At 39.1% G+C, this 22,759-nt stretch overlaps 1 protein-coding gene across 1 annotated transcript in view; it reads right to left on the reverse strand.

Annotated features, from left to right (window-relative positions):
* Positions 1 to 2,083: 2,083 nt before the first annotated feature.
* The window catches only part of Dnai3 (dynein axonemal intermediate chain 3), a 49,226-nt gene continuing 28,550 nt past the window's right edge, over positions 2,084 to 22,759 (reverse strand). The window contains exons 13-21 of the mRNA XM_042681335.1: positions 21,735 to 21,882; positions 20,408 to 20,495; positions 16,460 to 16,590; positions 13,596 to 13,659; positions 11,379 to 11,509; positions 8,487 to 8,691; positions 6,457 to 6,548; positions 5,714 to 5,836; positions 2,084 to 2,349 (exon numbers count right to left, since the gene is read on the reverse strand). Coding sequence (XP_042537269.1) covers positions 2,209 to 2,349; positions 5,714 to 5,836; positions 6,457 to 6,548; positions 8,487 to 8,691; positions 11,379 to 11,509; positions 13,596 to 13,659; positions 16,460 to 16,590; positions 20,408 to 20,495; positions 21,735 to 21,882 — 1,123 coding nt within the window. The 3' untranslated portion in view covers positions 2,084 to 2,208. The remainder of the gene's footprint in view (positions 2,350 to 5,713; positions 5,837 to 6,456; positions 6,549 to 8,486; positions 8,692 to 11,378; positions 11,510 to 13,595; positions 13,660 to 16,459; positions 16,591 to 20,407; positions 20,496 to 21,734; positions 21,883 to 22,759) is intronic.

A 22,759-nucleotide genomic window follows, 5' to 3' on the forward strand; every position in this document is an offset into this window, starting at 1 on the left:
CCCTTTTCATTTCTTTTTTTTCCACATAAAGTTTAATGTACACAACATTCTACTCTTTTCATCTCGAACTATTATCGCGGCCTCCTGATAAGATTTCTTTCCAGGGGACTCTTTGAACTAAAATCCATTTCTTTTTTGCTGGTCCTGGAGCTTGAACTCTGGGCCTGGGTACTATCTCTGAGCTTCTTTGGCTCAAAGCTAGGGCTCTATTACTTGGCCACAGCCCCATTTTCAGCCTTTTCTGAGTAGTTGCTTGGCGATAAGAGTCTTATGGCCTTTCCTACTGGAGCTGGCTTTGAACTGTGATCCTGAGATCTCAGCCTCCTGAGTAGCCAGGATTACAGGCATGAGCCACCCAGCTTGTACTCCATTTTTTAAAATCTTCCTACAAATAAAGCTGATTGGGTCACTTTCCTGCTTAGCTTTTCTAGGAATTCTCCATCCACTATAATCCAGCTTCTTTAGTGGGGTTTATGGAAGCTTTCACAATGTATCTCTGTTCTGCAACTCGGTTTCCTGTGTTGTTGCTTCATTTTTGTGCCTAAGTTGCTGGCACCTCCCATACTAATATATATATATATGTATATATATATACATATGCATATATACTATATATACTATAAATATATATTTTTAATTAATTCTTTCCTAGTATTGAGTTTGAACTCAAGGACTTAGAATTGCTGGGCTTGCTTGCTCATTTGGTGCTTTACCACTGGGGAACACATCCAGCCCCACTTTTTGTTTGTTATTTTGGAAATGGAGTTTCATGGACTTTATCTACTTGGGCTGACCCTGAACCTTGATCCTCTGGATCTCAGCTTCCTGAGCAGCTAGGATTACAGGTGTGAGCCACTGACACCCATTTGACTGACTTCAAGCAATATTGATTAGAAGATGTGATGGTGGGCACCAGATTCTCTGGCACATCTCAGAGGAAAGTTTTCTAAATATATATTTTTATTGTAAAGATACTGTACAGAGGGGTTACAGTTACATAAGTAAGGTAATAAGTACATTTTATATTGAACATTGTTACCCCTCCTTTGTTTTCCCCCTACCATCTCTTCCCTCCTTCCCTCCCCAACTCCTTCCTTCCCCCACCCCAAAGTTGTAAAGTTTGTTTTCAGCAAAGTGTCTTGTACATCTCAGTGTTACAATGGGTCAACCTGCATCCTTGTTTCAGCATTTTCTTGTTTATAAGTCAAGTCAGATAAAACAATTTCTCTTCTTTATGTAGTTGCTATGAATTTACTATTATATTAATGAATTTACTATTATATTGATTTACTATTATATTAATGAATTACTGTTATATTAATTAATATATATATTATCAAACATTTTCTGCATCTATCTGGAATCATAATTTCTCTTTTTAGCCAATCACTGGTTTATTTTCTTTATTTTAATTGTGACTGTTTTTAAATTTTTATTGCTTTTATAAAGGTGATATACAACTGGTTCATTTTTATTGCTAAATTAACTTTATATTTGTTAGTCTTTATGTTTTATTCTTTTACAAAATGTTTCTATCTGGCTGGTCACCTGTGATTAAAACAATAATCCTAGCAATTCCAGGAGGCTGAGATCTGAGGGTCACAGATCAAAACCCAGCCCTGGCAGACAACTCTGCTAGATTCTAATATCCAATTAACTACCAAGAAGCCAGAGTGGAACTGTGGCTCAAGTAGTAGAATGTTAGCCCTGAGCAAAAATGCTCAGTGACAGTGCCTAGGTCCAGAGTTCAAGCCCCAGGACTAACACCAAAGGGAAAAAAAAAGGCATCTATCTGGATTTGGCTCATTAATACTGTGTTTAGAACAAGGCTCTACAATTTTTGCAGCAGCTCTGGGAAGCACACTTTTTGATAGTTGGCTAAAAGCAACATGATGGTCAGAGTAAAGTTAGATTTCCACTTTGGTCTGGGATTAGGGTTTCTGCATGAATGACAAGGACCAGGGTGGAAGAGATGTCAAAATTTCTGTAGTACTGTAGGAAAATGAAATATTTTTATTAAAACTTTCATATTTGACACAAAATCCAGTACATATTCAGTATAAAACTGAAATATTAGTAGTGAAATAAACAACTACACTTACAAATAAACCTATATATGTTGTTTGATAGTTCACCTTACATGAAAAATAATGAATGAAAAGAGAGAAGACCTATGTAGTCCCCCAAATACCCCATTCAGAAACTTTGTTACACATCCATGTATGACACCTTTTCTGTGACTTTGATTAGGCCGAGATTGATGAGGACTGCCTTTTCCAATTCCAAATAATTCTCATAATCCAATTTCAATTCAGCTTCCATTTGTTCTTTTGACTTCTGATATATTTTCTATGAATAAATAAAGCAAGACATCCTTATAAATCACTGAAATCACTGATAACTGAGATGTGTGTGTGTGTGTGTGTGTGTATGTGTAGAGAGAAGGGGGGGCCAGAGAGACAGACAGAGAGAGAGAGGGAGAGGTTTGTGAGAGGCCAGGAATGTTAGGAGAGTAGTCTGTTGTACCTGGGAATGGCTATCTCTGATACTTCTCCCCAAGAGAAAGGAAAGAAAAAAGGGAAGGAGGGACGGAAAGAGGGATGGAAGATCCATTCTCTTTCAGTCTTCTTCCCCATAGCTTTGCCTTCCTTCTGTGGCCTGAAGGGTAAGTAACTGACTTGAGGCTGTAGAACTGTTTTGAAGCCCCTCTTTCCTTAGTCCATATAGAAGGGGAACTTGTGGGTTCATAAAGCAATGACTAGTTTCCCTAGCTTTAGTTTTCAGCTGTAATTCTAATTAGAAGGCTTTCTATCTTCTGTGCTGTTTAAGCTGTAATTACTGTTATCCTCTTATTAAGAGATGGAATGCATCTGGATTGGTTCCATATCTTGGCTATGATAAACAATTCTGCAGTGAACATGGTTGTGCTGGTGGCTTTAGTGTGGCCTTGTTTGTAGTCATTTGGGTAAAGGCCAATGGGATTGCTGGGTCCTAGGGGAGCTCTATGTTTAGTCTTTTGAGGAACCTCCATACTACTTTCCAGAGTGGCTGAACAAGTTTGCACTCCCACTAACAGTATAGTATCATTCTCTTTTGACCACATCCTTGCCATCATCTGTTGTTATTAGATTTCTCGATAATGGTCATTCTTACTGATCAACATGAACTCCAAGAACAGGAAACAAGAGGTTCTTATTATGTCCTGTATGTAGTTTGTTCTTTCTTTCTTTTTCTCTTTTAGTTCTTTGTACTCTTTGTCTTGTATATAAGTTTATCTGATCCCTAGAAGGGAAAGGGAACCACAGAAAAAGCAGGACAAAGGATGAACTCATGCAACAGTAATACTCATATGCCTCTATGTTGGAAATGAACTTTACAACTTGGGAGGAGGGGAGTAGGGAGGGGGTAAACCAGAGAAGATGAGGGATGGGGTAACAGTGTTTAAAAAGAAATGTACTCTTTACCTTACTTATGTAACTATAATCTCCCTGCTCATCACCTTTTCAATAAAGATTAAAGAGAGATGAGCTGCATCCAGTTGTGATGTTTGTGAGGGGCTGGGTTATGATTTCCCTGGGGTCTGTAGGTGAACGCCTCATCCCCCGCACCTGGAGGGCACTCATAAAGACCAACCTTGATGGAGGGCTGCGTAATCCTCACAGCCTCTACAATCACTCTAACAATGAAACCTTGATAGCACTTTCCATGTGCCAGTTACTGGCAAAGTGCTGTAAATATTTCAACTCACTTAATCCCTACCACAATCCTCTGAGGTTCTAAAAGTGATTGTTCTCCTTTCCCCCTTTATATGGAAACATTTTTTATTAATGTTAATTGTTTTTCCTCAGTGACCTTTCTCATGTTCCAAATGCAACAGAGGAGCCCTTTTCAATCCAGTTGTTTATCCATGGTTTGGTTCCAGGGGAAATTATGTAAGTAGCAGCTGTACTTAGAAGAAGGTATTCTGTTCAATGGAAATGATGTGAGGACAAGGAGGCAGAAACGCTTTGGAAAGTAAAAAGCATGACATAGTTTTAAGATAGGACTACTATAATTCTCAGTTGTCTGAAAAAAAATTCATATACAAATTCTATGTTGGGTTATTCACAATTCTACATGCACCCACTGACATGGACAGCTAGGAGCTGTTGCTATGTATGGAATTTAACATCAGTAACAATTGTGGATAAACTCAGGAGTTTCAGCCATAGTTTGTAAGTGTGGAAAACAAAGACTCCTCCCCCGCAAACCCAAAAATCAAGACCAATTGTTTGTAGCAGTGTGACACAATGAAAAGCTAATTGAACAATGCTTTTGAAAAGAATCTTCTTGCTTTTACTGCAAGAAATTAGTATTTATCAACAAGTTATAATGTTAATCTACTTGTGAACATCACGTGTTACAATATTTCCACACATTGATGCTTTTAATGGAGACCTAGTATCATTGGGGGTGTATTTGTAGACCAGAAGGGTTCCATGATGGAACAATGAAGACAAGAGGGTGAAGGAGGGGTGAACAGATGAGAAACAGAAACTTAACTAACATGACCTTAAGTGAGAATGAGAGAACTGAACTCACAGAATATTTAAAGCCGATCTGTAATGGGTAAGAAAACACAACAACATTTTAGGACATACATATATATATATATATATATATATATATATACACACACACATGTATGTATATGTATACATACATATATATGTGTCCTAAAATGTTGTGTATGTATATGTATACATACATATATATGTATGTATACATATACACACACACACACACACACACACACACATATATATATATAGCAACTGGGCAGAGAGAATGGGAAGGTTGTGGGCTTCAGAGGTTTAGGTTTCTTTTTAGTTGAGTTAAAAGCTCATGCATCCTATCCCCAATTCTCTCAACCTCCACAGTGCCAGTACGTTACCTCCTAGTAAGACTCCTCTCTCTGACCCATTGAACATTACACTTACGGTAGCTTCCATCAGATGATAGTTGACTGTCAGGTTTTCTAACTTTGAAATTGGCATGGATGGTAGCTCCTAAAGCTTGGCCAAGATTGGAGCATTATTATGTGTCTCATAGCCTCTAGGTGGCAGAGTAGGGCTCTGACCCACAGAGTATTAGTCTATTAGTATTGCCTGCATGAATGCATTATTCACTAGCTATAAAAATTCTATAGAATGACACGTTGAACTTTTGAATTACTGTAGGCACATTAAAGAACTTTGAAATGACAGCAAATCATTGAAACTTGAGCAGGATTGAATCTCAGTGAACGGGTAGTTCTCACAGTTGGTGAGCTAGGAAATCAGATAAATACTCTCTGCACTCTCATAAAAATAGGAGAAAAGCTTAGCATCTGTGGCTCATGCCTGTAATCCTAGCTACTCAGGAGCCTGAGGTCTGACCATCGAAGTTCACAGTCAGCCAGGGGAAGGAAAGTACATGAGATTTTTTTATCTCCAGTTAACACCAGATAGCTAGAAATGGAGCAGTGGCTCAAAAGTGACAGAGCACTAGTCTTGAGCACAAAAGCTCAGGGATAGTGCTTAGGCCTTATATAAAGCCCCAGGATCAGCAATAAAACAACCAAACCAAAAAAACCCAGGGGAAGAATGTGTATAGAACCCATAGAATAAGACAGACAGGCCCATTGCCATTGAAGAAGGGGATTGCAAGGTGCTCTGTTGAACTTTTAACTTACAATTTTTTTCTTCTCCATTTCTAGCTCCATTTCTCTCTTCTCTGCCTCACGAATACTTTTGCGTTGCTGCACATATTCCAGCTGCTTCAGTTCTCTTTCAAAGTAGTAGTTAACACTTGATAACTGTTAGAAATAGAGGCAGGATGACCCACAGGGATGCCTTCCCATCCATACCCCCCACCTCCCCCAACCCCTATGGGCTTCACAAGGCTCTGTTCCAATCCCTGCTGCTTGTACCTGCAGGTCACCATCTTCCCAATCCACTGATTGTTAACTACTGAGCCTCTTTCTAATCATGAGATAGCTTTACCTACTTGAAGTAATTTTTTTTCCTTTTGCTGGTCCTGGGGTTTGAACTCAGGGCCTGGACAGTCTCTGAGCTTTTGTTCTCAAGTCTAGTGCTCTACCACTTTGAGCCACAGCTCCACATCCAGTTTCTGGTGGTTAATGGAAGATAAAAGTCTTATGGCCTTTCCTGCCTGGGCTGGCTTCAAACTACAATCTTCAGATCTCAGCCTCCTGAGTAGCTAACTTTACAGGCATGAGCTACTGGCACCTGGCTTACTTGAATTGTGTGTGTGTGTGTGTGTGTGTGTGTGTGTGTGTGTGTGTGTGTGTTCAAGTCTCAGATCTGCCTCCTGAATAGCTAGAATTACAGGTTTTAGCCTCTGGTACCCAGCTTAAACACACTTCTAAAGGTATTATCTAGATCGTATAAATCCTCAAAGCCAAAAATTACTGACCTCATTGGTAGATGGGTGACTTAATGTCCAAGGAATTTCTAATATATGCAGCGTTCCATAATAATCAGCTATGGCTATAAACTGTTGCTTAGCTGAAAGGTTTTAAAAAATGAGGAGAAACAGAAAGTCACTTAATAAGTTCAATATGAAATGTGCTTTCTTCTGTCATTTCCCAAAGGACTTGCTGTGATTACAATGCTTTTGGAGTTAGTCCCCAACACATAACTGGCTCATGGAAACATTTAAGTAGTCATTTTTTCCAGAGGATGAGATGATGGCTAGGATTCTGAACCTTTAGTGTCCCTGCCATTCAAACCAGGCCCTGCTGGTGTCTGTATGGAAAGTGGCAGGGAGCTCAGCCTCTCTGTGGCTGGGCTTACAGGCTGACCTAGAGGAGAAGCCAGGAGAACACATGGAAAAATTTCCTAAGACACGCCATGAGGCACCGTTCTCCAGAGCAGCCAGAGCTATCGAATACCATGATGTACATACGGCTGAAACCCACAGCCAGGACCACAGGGTTCTTGAAGCATTTCAAAAGGGAAAATATGCAAAGTGCTTCAGAATTGTAATTTTCTCTCGTCCTAGAAGATGATGGATGTTTCCCTATTCTCATTTTCAGAGGGTTCAAACTGCTGGGATCTGGGTTCATAATCCTTATAGGTACAAACAGTGTTTTGTAGCACAGATGGAAAAGAGACATTTTGGTGACACAGATAACTGGGTAGTCACTAGAATGTGACACTCCAGGAACTCTGAAGACAGAACTTCCACATCTAATATTCCTTTTCTTTTCCTTTTCTTTTTCTTTTTTTCTTCTCAGTTGTGGGGCTTGAACTGAGGGCCAGGATTTGGTCTCTGTGCTCTTCTGCTCAAGGCTAGTGTTCTACCACTTTGAGCCACAGCTCCATTTCCAGTTTTTGAGAGGTTAATTGGAGACAAGACTCTCCTGGGGACTTTTCTGCCTGGGTTCACTTTGAAGTGTGATCCTGAGATCTCAGCCTCCTGAAGTAGCTAGGATTACAAGTTTGAGCCACCAGTGCCTAGCCATATCTAATGTTTCTGAGAGAGAAATGAATAGAATGACAGTTTCAGGTCTAGAAACAAAGAAAAATCTCTTTAATAAAAAGCAGCCCAGAGCCGGTGGCTCACACCTATAATCCTAGCTACAAAGGAGGCTGAGATCTGAGGATCGTGGTTCAAAGCAAGCCCTGGCAGGAAAGTCAGTGAGACTCTCATCTCAATAAACCACTAGTAAACCGGAAGTGGTGTTGTGGCTCAAGCGGTAGAGCGCTCGCCTTGAGCTGAAGAGCACAGGGACAGCGCCCAAGCCAGAGTTCAAGCCCCATGACCGAAAGAAAAAGCAGAAAAGTTTGGGTTGACAATGGAGGTACAATTTGGTAAAATACAAAAATTGAGACAAAGGAAATGAATGCCTTTTCCATCACATCTGTGAATGAATGCTTGTATTGTCAAGCATTGCTTGCTCTCCTCCTTAATCTAGATTAAAATTTAGAGAGCTATAGAATTCCAGAGAACCGTTTGATCTCATGGGAAGAATTGCTTGATATGCCCCTGAGGGAACTACAAAATGATAGTATATTGGAAAAAAGCTCACTTACAATGAAAAGTTAAAAAAATAAAAACGATTCTCTATGGAAAAGAAACAGCGAAAATTTTGGTGTCATTCTATGTGACTTGGAGATGATAAAAAGGATGTTTCCAGTGTGTGATTCAAGATCATGCCCCCGAAATAATTGTCGACAAGTCAAAAAGGAGAGAAGCTCAGGGCATAGCCAAGATTTGAAAGTAAGGGCAAAGAGGAAAGCAGAAGAATAGAAAGGGAAGAAAGAAAGACAAGGAAGGGGAAGGGAAAGGGGAAAGGAAAAAAAGAAAAAGGAAAAGAAGGGAAAGTAAAGAAAAGGGTGGGGGCAAACACAAACCTCTCAGCAAAAACATTGCAGCCAAGATGTCAAGATGTTCCCAAGTTACCCAAAATGATATAGTTCATTTGATTAGAATGAACATACCAGAATAGGTCCAGGGTTTGATGTAGGTGATCATCGTTAAGCAAATACTTTGTGTCTGGGCTGGTTCATGGGTTTTCTCAAGTAGGTCCCAGATATCAATATTTCCATCTTCTCGGCCAATATAGAAAACTCCGGGCCTTGTCAGAGACCAGTGTCCTGAGGTGTACCTTTTTGGTGCACAGCATGACCGAAGGAGGGGTCCAGTCTTTAAACAGAAATATAAAAAAGAGAAAAACTGAAAGCTTTTTGTTATTACCTGAAACTCTTGATGATTTTCTGTAAGTATAACTCAGATGGCCATGATTATTTAACAAATTTATCCCTCTAGAAAATCTTATTTCCTTCTGTTGTGGGTATAAATCTCTATCTATCTATCTATCTATCTATCTATCTATCTATCTATCTATCTATCTATCTATCTATCTATCTATCTATCTATCTATCTATCTATCTATCTATCTATCTATCTATCTATCTATCTATCTATCTATCTATCTATCTATCTATCTATCTATCTATCTATCTATCTATCTATCTATCTATCTATCTATCCTATCTAATCATGCCAGTAGTGGAATTTGAATTTAGGGCTTTTGTACTTTTGCTTGACTTCTCTCAAAGTTGACACTACCACTTAAGCTACACTTACACTTCTGTGTTCCAGGAGTTTTTTTTTTGTTGTTTTTTGGTTAGTCATGGGGCTTGAACTCTGGGCCTGGGCACTGTCCCTCCGCTCTTCAGCTCAAGGCTTTAGCGCTCTACCACTTGAGCCACTGCATCACTTCTGGCTGTGGTGCTAAGGAATCGAACCCAGGGCCTCATGCATGTGAGGCAAGCACTCTACCACTGAGCCACCTTCCCAGCCCCTGTTACAGAGTTTTTATATAAGGAAAATTCTTTTACATACAAGATTATAAGGCAATTTCACTTATACTTTTCCTTTGCTTTCGGATATTGGTTTCCCATGGAAATATCTATGGTTACCAATAAAGCTAAAGAAGTTTGTCAATTCCATCTATGAGCTATGTGTTACAAATCAACAGCAATTCTCAATACATAACTTCAAATGGGTGTATCTGATGGTTTATAAATGTATCTACCATGGGACAGTTTGTTAATTTGGGGAAGTTGGAGTTCGCTTTCTACGCAGTGTGGTTTCATCTACCTCCCCCCCCCCCCCCCGGGGGGGGGAGGGTGGTCAAGTGTCTGCTTACATCTGTAGCAACTTATCTAAACCATGGAACTGGGTCTCCCCTCCTCACCCCCCCACCCCTGACCCACAGCCCATCAGAAAGATGGAAACTTCCATGTGGTAGGGAAGAGTTGTAGACTCCTGAGAGGTGCCAGTTAGACTTTCTGGCCACTTCCCCTAGCTCCTACAGTTTCTACCAGGAACCAGGTTCTTGTCTACCACATAGCCTTTGGACACATTTGCCTGAGTTTATTTTTTGTTTGCCTAACTACAAAGCTTGCTCCTCACAAAAAAAGAAAGAAACAGACAAAAAAAAAAAGAACATAGAGAAGTACATTGATAGTCTATTTCTTGATGGGTATGTAGTTTCCCAATTTTATATGACAAATTTGTTCTAATATTCACATACATAATTCTTTTTTTTTTTTTTGCCAGTCTTGGGGCTTAAACTCAGGGTCTGGGTGCTGTCCCTGAGCATTTGTGTTCAAGGCTAATAATTCTCAGCTGCTTTGAGCCACAGTGCCATATCCAGTGTTTTGGTAGTTAATTGGAGATGAGTCTCAAAGATTTTCCTGCTGGGGCTAGCATTGAACCACATTCCTCAGTTCTCAGCCTCCTGAGTAGCTAAGATTACAAGTGTGAGCCATCAACACCTGGCCAATTCTTTCTTGTTTAAAAAAAAATCAGAGGGACACCAGTGGCTCATGCCTGTAATCCTAGCTACTTAGGAGTCTCAGGTCTGAGGATCCCAGTTCAAAGCCAGCCTGGGCAGAAAAGTCCATGAGAGTCTCATCTCCAATAAACTACTCAAAAAAGCTGGAAGAGATGCTGTGGCTCGAGTGGTAGAGTGCTAGTGTTCAGCACAGAGAGGCTCAGGGACAGACCCCAGGCCCTGAGTTCAAGCCACAGTACCAGAAAAAAAAATTCAGAATAAGAGCTGTAGAGAGGCATATTTAAGGCAATAATTATGTATATTCCACACACATGTGCACACTTTAGCTTTTGACAATCTTAAATTTCTCACCAAAAGGACATAGCAATTTATGCAGCTACCAAAAGCACTGTTATTCCCACATCTTTGCTTCACTGGGATTTTATCATTCTTTCTGTTTTTGTTTTTTTTTTTTTTTGGCAGTTTGGCTTCTATCTGCCTGGACTTAGGCCCTCTCCTAACCCTAACTGTCTCATAGTCCTAAACAAACTCTTCCTCCTGTCTCCCTTTTCCCATGTACACCTCCTCCCAGCTATGATCTGCCTTGTGAGGAGGCCTCTCATTTCTTCTTTTTAGGTCTGTCAAAATGTTCCCAGTACCAAAGAAAAGATGACAGACCCAGTGTTTCCCCTTGGGATTGCATCTAGTAGTCAGAATCCCATCTTGTATTTTAAAGGGAGCAGAAAAAAAACACCCCACAAGTCAAGTCAACTGCCCACAGTATTTATAAGAAAAGACTATGGTTTTTTAGAAAACAAGGGACTTGTTATATTATTTACTTCCCGTAGGAAAGAAAAGCAAGTGATTGCATTTTCAAAAGGCTTACACAGTAGTTCTGCTGACAAGCTGGAGCCTAGACCATCTGTTCTAATTTCTCTTAATAAAAAAATACCTGATGGTACTGTTACATTGTACAGCTATTGTTCTTATAGTCTTTCTCAATAACAAAGGACCACACACCCACTCCTTTAACTTGCAGTAAACTTACCATAATATCTTCTTTCCAGATGGCCAAATTCCACCCTCCGATTGTGAGGATAATATCGTTGTAGAAAGGCGATCTTTGAACAGTATGGACAGCTCCATCATGAATGGCATACAGGTTCGCTGGCTTCTTTGCTGTTGGAAGGGCCACACTGGGGTGAATCAATCTGTCAAGGGATGGCTCTCTTTCTTTATATGGGAAATCCCAGGTCACTTTTCAGGATTGGGATTGGAGGCCAGCTCACTTAAAGAAAAAAAAGCTTGTGCAACCCTTTCTCAACTAATACCTGTTTTTACCTACAGTCCTAGCTCCATAGGAAGCACAGGTAAGAGGGCTATAGTCTGGGATGGCTGAGACATAAATGTGAAAAATAGCGAAAGCAAAAAGGTCTGGGAACATGGCTCAAGCATTAGTATGCCTGCCTACCAAATACAAGGCCCTGAGTTTGAACTCCAGTATTGAAATAAGAAAAAAAAAAGGTTAAGATTGTTAAGTTTCATGTGCCTCTATGTAGCACAGTTAAGAGTTTTGTTTTTAAAGCCTCTAAGGTAAAGAAAAATACATTTTAAAAGTTTAGCTCTTCTGGATTAATAAAAGGTTAATTTTCCTTCAATCAGTTCCTTGCCTGGAAGAGAGCATAGAAATATATACTTTTAAGACTTTCTTCAGTGATCTTGAAGATTCCTGGTAAGGCACAAGGTTGCCCAGAAACCGGCAGCTCTCTCCTTGCTGCTGCTCTTGTCACTAGTTATCAGATAAATAGGAAAAAAATTCATCTTGTTTGTGATTCCCTCCCCCCCCCCCCAGCCGCATGAAAGCAGTTTAAGAAGCTGTCTGTAGGAGGAGATGGAGCTTCATGAAAATTTCAAGAGACCAAGAGGACTTAAAAGTCTGCCTGAGGTACAACCAAACCATGTTATCAAGTGCTCAGCTCATGTCCCAAAGGTGTTAGAAAGACAAATACCATGTAATATAGTGTCTAGCATAAAATAACCATAGAGTATGGAATAAATGGCTACTTAAGCAAGCATAAAAGAAGTTAACTGTAATTTATTATACCCAGTATCTAATTGTGAGTTCAACTTTAAGTCATAGAAATGGAAAATGGAAAATGAGTCTCAATTCTGTGCATCCAGGACCCTCGTTGGGGTCATAGTTCTCTTTTGATGTTGCCTTTGAGTTTGTAGCCAGGGGATGCAATAGAAAAAAAAAAAACAGAAGTGTGTTTGCTTCCAGATTAAAATGGCTATCCTGCAGGTATGACTGACAAACTGTCTCACATTAAGGGCAAATTTTAGTCTCTGAAGCCAGCTCAGTCAAGTGAAGAAGCCACAGCTGTCTTTGTAAGGCTGTGGCTCTGGCCAAAGATTCCTGCAGGCCACTCATTCTCCATTCATCCAATAACTTCCAGCCTGACCAGGTCCCTTCTGCAAACCAAGTAGTGCATGCTACCACGTAGTAGTGTTCTGCTTCGGGGCATGCCTTGTCTGGCTGGTAGTTCATGAAGCTACTGCTTCCTTTGCATAATGTTACTCTGAACTTCAAACTGTAGTTAAATGTTTTTTATACCATGGTAAAAATTGAAGCTTTAAAGTAAGTAGTTTCAACTGTTATGAACCACTAGGCTCTGAGCCTATTAAAGACAGGGAGCTTTGTTTATGGGGTCCTGTGTTCCTGGGTGTGACCCTATACCTATGCTTAAGTGCCCAGAGTCCAGATCCAGGGAGCAAACTTGTCAGTTATTTTATATAGAAATTAAAAGTGTCTCATTAATTTAAACATCAGAAAAGTTAGTACTCATCAAATTTTGGTGTGAAATTATATTAGCAGACTAATAACCTTTGTGGGTTTTTATTTGTGAGATTTTTATATGTATTTATAGTAAGCTCAAGGTGACAACCATGCTGCTTAGTAAAAGACTTCACTTTTTTTTTTTTTTTTTCAGTCGTGTGGCTTGAACTCGGGGCCTGGGCACTGTCTCAGAGCTTTTATTTTTCTCTCAAGGCTAGTGTTCTACCACTTTGATCCACAGCACCACTTCCAGTTTACTGGTGGTTAATTGGAGATAAGAATCTAACCAGACTCTCCTTCATGGGCTGGCTTTGAACCCCAATCCCCAGATCTCTGCCTCATGAGTAGCTAGGATTTTAGGCATGAGCCACCAGCACCTGGCAGAACATTTTATTAACAGTACTTACATACTTAATTCACAAGACTTACATATCAATCGACCAGTATCAGGATCTCTTTCCAGTCTCCAGTCTGTATACATAACTTCGCCTTCCTGGAAATATTAGTTTTCAAGTGAATACAATGACAACTTCAGAGATGAAAGCTCTCATGTCTTTTCTCTGAGACTTATTGCAACAAAACAATATAAAGCAACAGGTCAATTTAATCACATGACAATCTAATATAACAGGAGGAGGAAAGTCTCAGAAACATTACTTGATTTTATAATGGCTGGCTGGGGAGATAGGCCACGGTTCGGCAAAGGCCCCAGTTATGGCTTTTCCAAGTGCTGATGTACCAGAGGGAACTGCTTCATCTCATTCAGAGGTGTGTTTGCACCATGGAACGAAAGTCAGGACTTTATCAATAAAGACTTGTAGGATCAGAGGAAGCCTGAGAACGCTTGTGTACTGTGATAGTAATTACCTTTTAAAGCTGAGAACAGGAAAGATGAAACTTAATCTCAAGTAAACATGTGCTATATAGTCTATTTCTGCCTTATGATCATTTCAAGGCAAGAGGAAGCAGAAAGACCTGGTGTAAAGCAACAGAAGAAAGCCAGGCAAAAGGGTTAGAGACGGAACTGTTAGCCGGGAAGGATCCTAACAGGGACCACTGAACCACAGAGGCGGGAGAGGAAGCAGCCCCACACCCTCATCGTAATAAAGAGAACACGGACGGTTAAAGGGCTGACTCAAAGTCACTCAGCAGCAGAGTCCAATTCTCTCTACTGCCTCCCATCCCCCTCCTCACCCCCACTGGTCGATAAGAGAAAAACATGATTCTGCCTGATCCATCTGATGGTCTCCTTTCGGTGAACCTTAGAGAGGGAGATAAGAAAACACTGATTCATGAACAGTGAAGGATGAGCTCAGTGGTGGTGCCACCAGCTAGGGAAGAGAGAGAATAAAGGAGTGGTTCCAGTCAAGATAATAAAAAGTTCTGGTGCCGGATGATGAGAATACCTGCATAACAATAAGCATGTACTTTATTCCCCAGAGTGGTGTACTTATACATAATACTTTTATGACTGGGCATTGGTGGTTCATACCTGCAACCCTACTACTCAGGAGGCTGAGATATGAAGACTGTATGTAGTTTGAAGCCCATCCAGGCAGAAAACACTGTCAGTCTCTTATCTCCAATTAACCAGAAAAAAGCTGGAAACAGAAGTATGGCTCAAGTACCAGCCTTGAGCAAAAAAGCCAAGCAAGGATGAGGCCCTGAGTTCAAGCTCCAGTACTGGCACCAAAAAAGAAAAAAGGAGGGAAAGGAGAAGAAAAAGGTAGAAGAAGAAAGAAGAAAGAGGAGGAAGAGGAGGAGGAGAAGGAAGAGAAGGAGGAGGAGGAGGAGGAAGAGGAGGAGGAGGAGGAAGAGGAGGAGGAGGAGGAGGAGGAGGAGGAGGAGGAGGAGGAGGAGGAGGAGGAGGAGGAGGAGGAGGAGGACATAGTATTTTATGTGCATTGAAAAATATTCAAAAAAACCTCATTGTGAAATGCAAGTTGGTAGTGTCCCATTGTTTACTACATGAAATTCTAATTACCTAGTAGCAAAGGGTCTTCTGTATGGGCCTGTAACTCAGTAATCTAGGCATATCTTGTGCTTTGCACTGGGCTCTTCCATTATCTTTAGACAGATACTTGGACTTTCATAATTCCAAACTGTTGTTGAAGCTATTAGTTCTGCTTGGAACTCTTCTCTCCCTCTGACTTTTCTAGTCTCAGTTCAACTTTGAGTGTCCAGTCAGCATAAGGGTCAATTTTCCCAGCCTCCCACTTCCTGTCCTACCATGCCAGTGTTGCCATTTATCATGCTGTTAAATGTTTTGTTCCTTTACTTGGGAAAAATGTGCCTTGAGGATGGAGGGATTGGGCTGTGTGTCTCTGGTACCAGGGCTGAGCCTTGTGCCTGGGAGGTCTTATGCTCTCCAGAGCAGTGGCATTGATCAAGCTCAGAATAGCAAAGGGAATAAAAATTGCATTTTATGAGATTGAGCTAGGACATCTTTCCTGGTGTCTTGGCTAGGAGAAAACCCCTTTCCCTATGACTGTGGATGAAGTTCTAATTCTTATTTTCTTCATCTGTAAAATGGAACAATAATAATATCAACCTCACAGGATTACTTGAGGTTAAATGTGATATGATTGATTTGGGAGGTAAAGTGGCATAGACCCTGATACAGAGCAATGTCCAATCAGATAAGATGAAAAATGGCCATCATTATCATTATATCTAATTGATATTTGTCTTTCAAATTGAATGAGATTTTACTGTCTTTCTACTAGTTGATACTAGATTAAGGTTGATACTTGCCTTAGGTGTTAGTTGATTAACCTAAAGTTGGTATTCATCTTAGGTATTAGCCTAACCAAACAAAATATCTTTAATATTTAGGATTTTTTCACAGTTAATTTATTTGATAAATAGTTTCAGGTTGGCCTATAGATTATTAATACAAAGCATCACTAAGTTTATAGCTTTTCCCATATTTGTTAAAGAACCATGTGCGCACTATGTTGAAAACGAACTTTACAACTTCGGCGGGATGGGGGGGGAGTGTAGTTGTGGAGGTGGGAGGGAAAGGATGGTAGGGGAAACAAAGGAGGAGGCAACAGTACTCAATAGGAAATGTTTTCATTACCTTGCTCTTGTAACTGTAACCCCTCGGTACAGCATTTTTACAATAAAAACATACAAAAAAAGAGAACTGTGAATCTATGAAATATTGTGGTTAAAACTCTTAAGTGCAAATTTTGTAAAACTTTCAAGGAACAAACGTGAACAACAGATGTTTTAACTATATATTTTCATGTAAGGAAGTATTGACTTTAGAAGCAGATAATTCTGTTTACCTCTGTTCCCACAAAGAATTTTGTGCAGAATTCGTCTATTGGCTTGAGAATATTGGCCAATCCTGCTTCTAGATTTTGGTATGGCTTTGTTTCTTCTATCTTCATTATTTTAGGCTGGACTAATCCTTTGTCTTTCAGAAGGGTTTAGATAAAAGAAGCATAATATTTGTGGTAAAATATAAATTATAGATTATATATGATATACTTTCTGTCCCTTCACTACACACACACACACACACACACACACACACACACACACATCTATCCCAATCTTTTCCTTCCCAGTGTGGCTGGCTTAGAGCCAAGCATTTTTAGGCTCCAACCTAGCAGGAGAACCCTTCTTTTTAAATCTAATGTAAAACATATTTTAGCTAACCACGCAAACAGCACAGGAGCATAGTTAATCTGGGTGTAGGAATGCAAGCACCATCAGGAATTTGTTGATTTAAAAATATTTAATGTCACATTATTATTATTATTATTGAATTGTTCCTAGGGCTTGAACTCAGAGCCTGGGCACTGTCCCTGAGAATTTTGCTCAAGGATAGCACTCTACCACTTGAGCCACAGCTCTGGCTTTTCTGGTGCTTAATTGGAGATAAGGGTCTCACCAACTTTCCTATCCAGGCTGGCTTAGAACTATGATCCTGAGATCTCAGCCTCCTAAATACCTAGGATTACAGGTGTGAGCCACTGGTGCCTGGCTTGGTGTCACCTAATTTCAAAATGAAAGGTTTTATGACCTAAAGTTAATAAACATTACTTATTTAAGCTTTGGAAAACAGAAAAAAGCATGGCTAAATGGATTGTGTGTATGTGTTTGTGTTTTGATGTTGGGGCTTGAACTCAGGGCTTGGATGCTGTCTCTTTGCTTTTTCATAATATTCAATGAACATATGTAAAAATGGAACTAGGTAAATTGAGGAAATGGGTGGGGTTGGGAGAGATGGGGAGAGCAAGGAAATGGGTGACATTGATCAAGATGAATTGTTCTTAGAGACTGGCATATTGAAAGGAAACCCTTTTCTACAGCTACTTATACATAATAAAAATTAAAGAAAAGCATGAATAAAAAAGCACAAATGACCAGGCAGTGGTGGTTCACTCCTGTAGTCTAAGCTATTCCAGAGGCTAAGATTGGGATAATCACCATTTGAAACCAACTCAGACAAAAAAGTCCTCTAGACTCCTTCTACAATAAACTAGCAAAAAGCCAGGTTTGGAGGTGTGGCTCAACTGGTAGCGCACCAGTCATGCAAGCAAGTTGAATGAAAGCTCTAGGCTCTCAGTGCAAGCTTTGGTGCAAGCAATAAAATAAAAAGAAATAAAATGTTATAGCTCCCAGGATAACCACTACTAAAACATTGGTATTTTCCCTCTATTGACTTATGTATGAATATACATGAACATATTTTTATAAAACTTGGATCAAATTCTATTACTTTGTGTCTAAGCTTTGTGTCTTGCTCTTCTGTTCTTTTAAAGGTATGTCTCAAACATTTTTTCCAGGTCACTTTACTAGTTTTCAAAAATACAAAAAATACAAAATTTCTAAGAACAATAACAGCCTTTTGGTACATTACCTATGGAAAAATGCCAGAATAGTACACATCTGCCCAAAACAGACAAACAAAAACTCAAACAAGATAAAAACACTTTTACAATATTAATATATGTTTCACTAAAAAAAACCCTTTTAACATGATCCTGGAAAAAAGCAAAAATGATTGTTATAATTTATTTGGTTTTGTCAACTAGTGCTACTCAGGAGGCTGAGATCTGAGGATGAGTGTTCAAAGCCAGCCTGGGCAGAAAAGGCCTGTGAGATTCTTATCTCAATTTAACCACCAGAAAACTGGAAGTGGACCTGTGGCTCAGAATGATAGAGTACTAGCCTAGAGTGAGAAAGCTCAGGGACAGTGCCCAGGAAAAGACATTAAAAACAAGTAGCAAAACCAGCCAAACATGTAGCTTTTTAAAGGAACAAGATCTATAAATAACAGTCTTATAAGGTGTAAGTTAAGATTTCAGTGAATACCTAAACACATTTAATCATATTATTCTTATGAAAAGATGTTATTTACAATACATCTAGGAAAAGCAAACGAAATTCATGTATTTAGTATATAAAGCTAAAATCATTAATAAAATCAGAATTTGTGTTCGTTTCAATGTTTGATTTTCTATTTTTAGAATAATGTAAGTATAAGTAAATATAGTAGTGGAATAGAGCACATAAATAAGCTATAAATATATGGACATTAGAAATTTATACTAAAAATATCTACTCAAGAGGTTCAAGAACAGAAACTTTGGTGAACTCTGGTTTAACAAGGGAAGACAAGAACCTAATCTATACACTTAGCACAGATAATGAAAAATTACAAATGTAAGATATGTTGTAAAGGAAGACATAATTAGTCAGAGTGAGAAACTGCAAGTGTCTTTGAGACTTCAAACCAGATCATCAACTTCAGAATATACATACTCACCCACGGTTCTGCATTGCTAAAAAAAGAATATATAACTGGCCCTGAAGGCCATTCCAAAAGGAAAATTCTGAAATGACTTAGAGCAAAGACCTCCTCCTTAAAACAAATGTTTCTTAAAGTTCTGGAGTACTTCATGAGGACACTAAATTCATGGTCCTAAAATGGCAGAAAAGGAATGAGTAGCCCTCTGACACTAGATGGCGACAAAGCAATTGTTTGCAGTATGAACGAAACTCCTTGCTGGTGTCTTTAGAACCCCAAGGTAGGGGCACAAGTGGTTTTTTTCTTTCTTGCTATTGTTTCTAACATATTTATAAGGTACCAGGTGATTTTTTGGTTGTTACTTTGTATGTTTCTCCCCCACGGTATAATCCCTGTTTTCACTGCATTTGATATAGGTATAATTCAGGGAGGAGGAGGGAAAAAACAAAATGTTAAATAGGGATACAGGTTGACCCATTGTAACAATGAGATGTACAAGACTCTATGTTGAAAAACGAGCTTTATAGGCAGGGGGTGGGGGGAGGCGGGGGTGGGAGTGGGGTCTGGGTGAGGAAGTGTAGTTGTGGAGGTGGGAGGGAAGGGATGGTAGGGGAAAAACAAAGGGATGGTAGGCAACAATGCTTGATAAGAAAAGTACTCATTACCTTGCTCATGTAACTGTGACCCCTCCGTACAGTATTTTCACAATAAAAAACTTATTAAAAAAAGTTTTAGTGTTTGTGGAAATCTAAAAGCATGTCTACTCATCTTATGAACTGACTGAGACAAAGTGACATTCTTTAGTAAACATTCAGAAAGTCATGCTGTCCAACAAGATTAGCATTCATTTGATGGAGTGTATTCCTACTAGATGACATGCTGCCAGCTGCTTATTTTTTGTTGGTACCTCTTGAATGTATGTAAATATATACTTTACATAGCTTAGTGTCTATGGTACCAAAATATTAGCTCCTTGAAAGTAGGGACTTTGCTTCTCCACAGCTGTATCCTTCAGAGCGTAGGATTTGCAGGAATTCAATAAATACATGTTGAATGAACTCAGGCACTCTAATTAACTAGAAAAGAGCTGGAAGTAGAAGTGTGGCTCAAGTGGTAGAGTGCCAGCCTTGGGTGCAAAAGCCAAGCAAGAGCTTGATGCCCTGAGTTCAAGCCTGAGTACTGGCACACAAAAAGTAGGGATATGTTATATGATATGCATATGTTATATACATGTATATATCACATACATATGTGCTCAATAAATGTAAAATTGAATTCTGTTACATCTTTTGAATATATAAGCAGTTTTAATGTATTGGCTATAGTTATTATAACCATTATAAAGTTCCATCTTAGAGATACTGATTTTCTGTATTCCTTTTATGAATTAGACTCTTTCAGCAAGTGACTCACCTTAAGATATAGACACAGTACTTAAACTATTAGGTGCCTTTTACAACAGGCAGGTGGTTACCTTGTGTTCTGAAAAGAATATGGTCTTCGTTCATGCTGACCTTGGTTGGGCAGTGGTCTAAATTTGTTTCACCCTTAGATAATTTTATCTTTTGGAAGAACAGAAAAGATATATCTGTAACTTTGCCTTTTAACACTTATTATTGCCTGTCTTTTCTGCTCCCGGATTGTAGGAAGCCCATGGGCCTCTCCATCCTTCCCCCACTTCCCTGTTAGTTTCCCAGGGAAGCACTAACTCATATTTCTAAAACCCTGTCGCCACAGGAAATGTTCTGGGGCATATTCATAAATCCCAAAGTCTCATGTGATGTTTTCTTTCTGCAATAGTCTTATATTCAATTAGATTCCATAAGATATCCTAATAGGTTCTTTTGGTTTGTTTTGTTTTGCTGGCCTTGGGCTTGAACTCAAGTCTTGGGCACTGTCCTCCAGCTTCTTTGGCTCAAGGCTAGTACTCTATCATTTGAGCCACAGCACCATTTCCAGGTTTTTGTGGTTAATTGGAGATGAGAGGCTCATGGACTTTCCTGCCCAGGCTGGCTTAGAACCACAATCCTTAGATCTCACTTTCTCAGCTAGGATTACAGACATGAGCTACTGGCACCAGGCCTATGCAATAATTCTTAAATGTTTTTGTTTATTTATTTTACTTATTCATAACTCAGTAAATATTACCCCAGAAAAATTTTAATATCCCTTTTTAAAATTCTTTCCCAGCTACTTTAGAAATATTCTTAGTGCTTTTTCTGCAAATAATTATTTTGATGAGCAACTATGTAATTTATCCTAGTATGATACTATAAATTCACAGGAAAGAAAAGTGTTACATTTGGAATTAAAGTTCAACATTCAAAAGAAAAAAACCTATTCACATTTTACATACATTCTATTCTTAACCAAATGGTTCTCTAGGTAAGTTGCTTTTCTTCAAGTTCTATGATTCAAGATAAAGACAAATTCTCAGTTCTCACATTTTCAGTTCTATTTGGTCAGACGTAATTTTTACTCTTGATAAGTAAAATGTACAGAAAAAAGAAAGACCAATTTTTCTGGGCTAACCTGAGCACAAATCAATTTTCAAATAACCAAAGTGTAATTGAATAATTATACAAACCAATTGTAAAATTTGGCTTGCTTATATGTACAAGATCAATCTCAAGTTCACAATGATTTTGATTTCTGGTTTGGTCTGGGCAGTATCAAAATAAATCCTCCACTAAGAAATTTATTCATTGATTAAACTGTAAGGTGGTATATATGTGTGGCTATTTATGTTCGATGCATAGTGCACGTCAGCAAGAAGGCTGGAATGGATTCATTTTACTTACCCTAGCGAGGGGTTTCCAGGAAAGATCAAGATGCAAAAAAGTAGGTGGCACATCAAATGGAATTTCTATACTTTCTTCTTTCTTTTTCTCTGTTGGCTGGGTGGTCGTGGCAGGTTTCATTGGTCTAATGTCCCAGAAACATATTGTGCTTAAAGAAAGTTTTGATTGTTTTCTTCAGTACAAGTAAGTACAAGTACATTTATGCTACTACACATTGACAAAGCTATGTTACAATGTCTTTGAAAATAAGATTTTTATAAAAGAGCATCTTTTTGCATGTATTTTAGAGAATTAGAACATTTAATACCATCTATGTGCATTGAACTTGCAGACTGACACAATCTTTTTTAAGTGCAAGAGATTTATTATAACATAATTATATACTACAAAACCTACCCATTTAAAGTATATAGTTTAATGTATTAATTAGGTCTCTCTGGCTTATGTCTATGCTGGTCATGTAGGGCCTCTCCTGTAATTCCATGCTGCTCATGCTGCTGTCTGTCTCTTAGGCTTAAGCTGTGATTATTTCTTTTTATTTTATTTTTATTTTTTTTGGTCGGTCATGGGGCTTGAACTCTGGGCCTGAGCGTTGTCCCTCAGCTCTTCAGCTCAAGGCGAGCGCTCTACCACTTGAGCTACAGCGCCACTTCCGTTAAGCTGTGATTATTTCTATTAGGGTCAAAGCTGTTTAATAAAAAAAAAATTCAAAAGTTTTTTTTAATTGCACAAAACGTGTTCTATATGACATTTTCACACTTGTACGCTCTTTCCTTTGATTATACTCAACTCCATATTTCCCTCTGCTGTTTTCCTTTCCCCTCCCGCTGTGTGAGTCCCCTTCATCTTCTCAAGTAGTCTTTTATTACTTTCATGTCTTTTAATTTCAAAAAAAAATCTACCACTTTGGAAAGCAGTATGGAGGTTCCTCAAAAGACTCCACATAGAGCTCCCCTATGACCCAGCAATCCCACTTTCGGGCATTTACCCAAATGACCACAAACAAGACCACACTAAAGCTACCA

This window comes from Dipodomys spectabilis, unplaced genomic scaffold (genome assembly GCF_019054845.1).
Source record: "Dipodomys spectabilis isolate Male_0828 unplaced genomic scaffold, ASM1905484v1 ptg000002l, whole genome shotgun sequence".
Classification (NCBI taxonomy): Eukaryota; Metazoa; Chordata; class Mammalia; order Rodentia; family Heteromyidae; genus Dipodomys; species Dipodomys spectabilis.